Raw genomic sequence first — 3,116 nt, forward strand, 5'->3', positions numbered from 1 at the left:
GAGGCAGAAGACACATCTTGTGCTTCCCTATTCATCAGGGTCATCACTTCGAAGCACAGAAGCTGCAGACTGACCCCACCGCCAAAAGGATCATTTAAGATAGTGCTTATCTCTTGTAACATGGAATATGAGCTTTGATGGTGGGAACATTAGCTTCCTGGAGTCACTAAATACTGTATGTGGGATAAAACTGAATGTCAAACTACCTCATAAAATGACTTTGTATTTTAGGACATAGGAAGAACAGAAGACAGCATGCTGTCTGATAATATGGTCGAGCCCAGCCTCCAGCTTTTCTTATTAATCAAGGACTTACATCTGGAGGCAATGTTTTCCTTTGGTGGACTTGGGATCTCCATTTGTCTACACTGTCCTCTTCACAGTGGAGTGCTTTTTATTTCATACCTACAGTAGATTGTATTTATATTTGTCACAGTTTGATTTTTTTTATATATAGTCATTTTTAAGGTCTTCTCTGCCATTAGAGCCAGTAGGTTACAGCTATCGATGTAACTGTAGCTGCAATTTTTTTGTGCAGGACTGAGAAACACAGTGCTTTACTTATTGTGGAATCAATGTTGCTAAGTAACTACTGCCTATTTATTTAACACAACAGTTGAATGCCTAAAGAAGTTGCAGTGTCTGCATTATGTGTGAGTGCATCTGTTTCTCCTCACAAATTGTCTTTCTGCTGCATATTTTGTTTGTTTGTCTTTAAAATTAAACTGCAGAGTTTCCTGGAATGTATATTTAGCTTTGCTTAAAAGTAAATAAGTGAGCCACATTGAACACACATAAGTTCGTGCCACATAATTTCTTACTGAACATTGGCAAATAGAGTAGCTGAGATTGATAAGCACATTGTGTTTAGGAGAGCATGTGGCAGAAGTTGAGTCAATAAGTGAATAGCTGATATTTTTGGATTCTCACATTAAACACTGATACATTAAAGCACCAAAATTATTTTTTACCTATTTCTCATTTTAGAAATGTCCACTGCATATTACTGGATATTTGTATATGAATACACTTAACTACTTTATGTTGTGCTTCAGTTTAGTTCAAACTTAACCTTATGAGTCCATTTAAAGATGAAAGGTCCTGCTTGTCTTAAGTACATTTATTAGAAACTAGGATGATATTTCATTGGGGAATAATTTGTTTCATTTGGGAGCTGTTTCAATAATATTCACTAAAACATTCAATAACATTCAGCTAAAAATTATCATGTCTTTTGAAATGAACCATGAGAAACTAAAATGACAGAAATTAGAACTTAGAGGATTTTGTGTTAAAAGCATTGTAAGGAATTATCTGTTTATCAGAGATACTAAATATTACAGTTTTAATTATACATCTCCTTGAACATCATAAACACACTTTGGTGTTGGCAAACTTTGTGTTCACTTGTAAGTAATATTGTTTAGTGCATCTTACAAACTAAATATTAATTCATATATTTTGAAATAGTCATGTAAATTTTTGCCTTGTATATCATGAAAATAGTCATAGCTTAATTGTTTCCTAATGTTCACTGTAAAACATTCAGGGGTCCTACCATTTCTGTTCAGGAATCTTTTTTTTTTTTTTTTTTTTTTTTTACTTTATTAAAATACTGAGTTTATTTCACATGTATATTTTTGTCTCCCCACCATTTCCATGTCTGACCACCACTACTACTATGTCCTATCATAACATTCCATACATACTTAAAAACCAAGCAAAGGGTGGAGTTCCATCTTTAAAACTAAACAGGCATTTTGGACAACACATTCTTGGCAATGGAACCTGGACAACATTTATCAAACACGGTAGGGAAAGTTCTCACTTTGCATTATAAAAAGGACAGCCAGATATCAACTGTTACAGAAAAGAAAGAAGACGGAAATTTTTAACAAACTGTTTAAACTATTTTCTTAAAGAGACTTCCTCCACTGCCAGAGATCTTGAATAGCCTCCTGGTCAGTCATCCGGAAGCAATTCTTCACATAATTGATGAACTTGGCTTCCACTTTGGGAAGAGAACCACCTTTCTCTATACTTGCTTGCATTTTTGCTTTAATGTCTTCTACAGAACTAGGTCCTTTTGGTGTTTTAGGAGTTTTTTCCTGTTTTTTGAAGGATTCTTGACCTTTTGATCTTGGTGTTGATGGTTTTGAGTCTTTTCCATTCTGGTTTGATTTTTGTGCATTTTTGGCTGGAGTATCTCGTACAGATTTCTTCACTGGAGCTTTTTCTTCAGTTTCCTCATCATCAAAATCATCATCATCATCATCTTCATCATCATCATCATCATCTTCATCATCGTCGTCATCTTCATCAGCAGCAAGTTTTACTTTTTTCTGGGGAACCTTGCTACCACCTCCAGGGGCAGATCGCTTTCCAGACACACTTAAGAGTTTTACATCCTCCTCCTCTTCATCTTCTGATTCTGCATCTTCCTCCACAGCTACTAAGTGCTGCCCACTAATATGCACAGGCCCTGAACCACATTTCAACCTTAAGACCGCAGGTGGTGTGATTTCAAAGCCCCCAAGGGAAACCGTTGGCTGTACAGAGATTTTCAATGTTGCCAATGTTACTTTAATAGGACTGCCTTCATAATTCATTGCCTCTGCTTCAACAATGTGCAATTCATCCTTTGCACCAGCCCTTAAACTGACCGTTCTTAAGGATAACTGGTGTTCATTTTCATCATTATCCACCTTAAAGTGATAATCTTTGTCAGCCTTTAGTTCACAACCGAAAAGATAGTTCTGGGGCCTCAGGGGGCTCATGTCCATGTCCATCGAATCTTCCATGGGGTGGTAGCACGCACTTAGGTGGGAGAGAAGGCGGACGGAAAATAGGCAGCTGCCCTAGAGAAGAGACGCGCAGGATGGAATCACGCCAAGGCTGTTCAGGAATCTTGTAGTTTATTGTCATTTACAATATTAAGTGAATTTCATATATTTCATTTTAACTTTATTTGTGAATAGTAATGGTGGCATATTTGGGTTATTATTTTAATATTTTATGGTAGTGAAATTTTCATTTAAAAATTATAGAAAAAATAGATTCATGTGTAATGATCAATATTGGGCCACTACTATTTTTCACATTTGTAAATTGGTTTT

General features: G+C 35.9%; 1 protein-coding gene across 1 annotated transcript; it reads right to left on the minus strand.

Moving 5' to 3' along the window:
- Positions 1 to 1,601: 1,601 nt before the first annotated feature.
- LOC124975015 (nucleophosmin-like) lies at positions 1,602 to 2,846 on the minus strand. The gene has a single exon (XM_047537918.1). It carries the CDS (start codon positions 2,799 to 2,801, stop codon positions 1,917 to 1,919), a length of 885 nt encoding a protein of 294 aa, XP_047393874.1. The 5' UTR covers positions 2,802 to 2,846; the 3' UTR covers positions 1,602 to 1,916.
- Between the last annotated feature and the right edge of the window lie 270 nt (positions 2,847 to 3,116).

This window comes from Sciurus carolinensis, unplaced genomic scaffold (genome assembly GCF_902686445.1).
Source record: "Sciurus carolinensis unplaced genomic scaffold, mSciCar1.2, whole genome shotgun sequence".
Lineage (NCBI taxonomy): Eukaryota > Metazoa > Chordata > Mammalia > Rodentia > Sciuridae > Sciurus > Sciurus carolinensis.

What these genes read in the sequence shown, in the direction of transcription:
- LOC124975015 (XM_047537918.1), bottom strand. Translation starts at nt 2,801, where the DNA reads ATGGAAGATTCGATGGACATGGACATGAGCCCCCTGAGGCCCCAGAAC.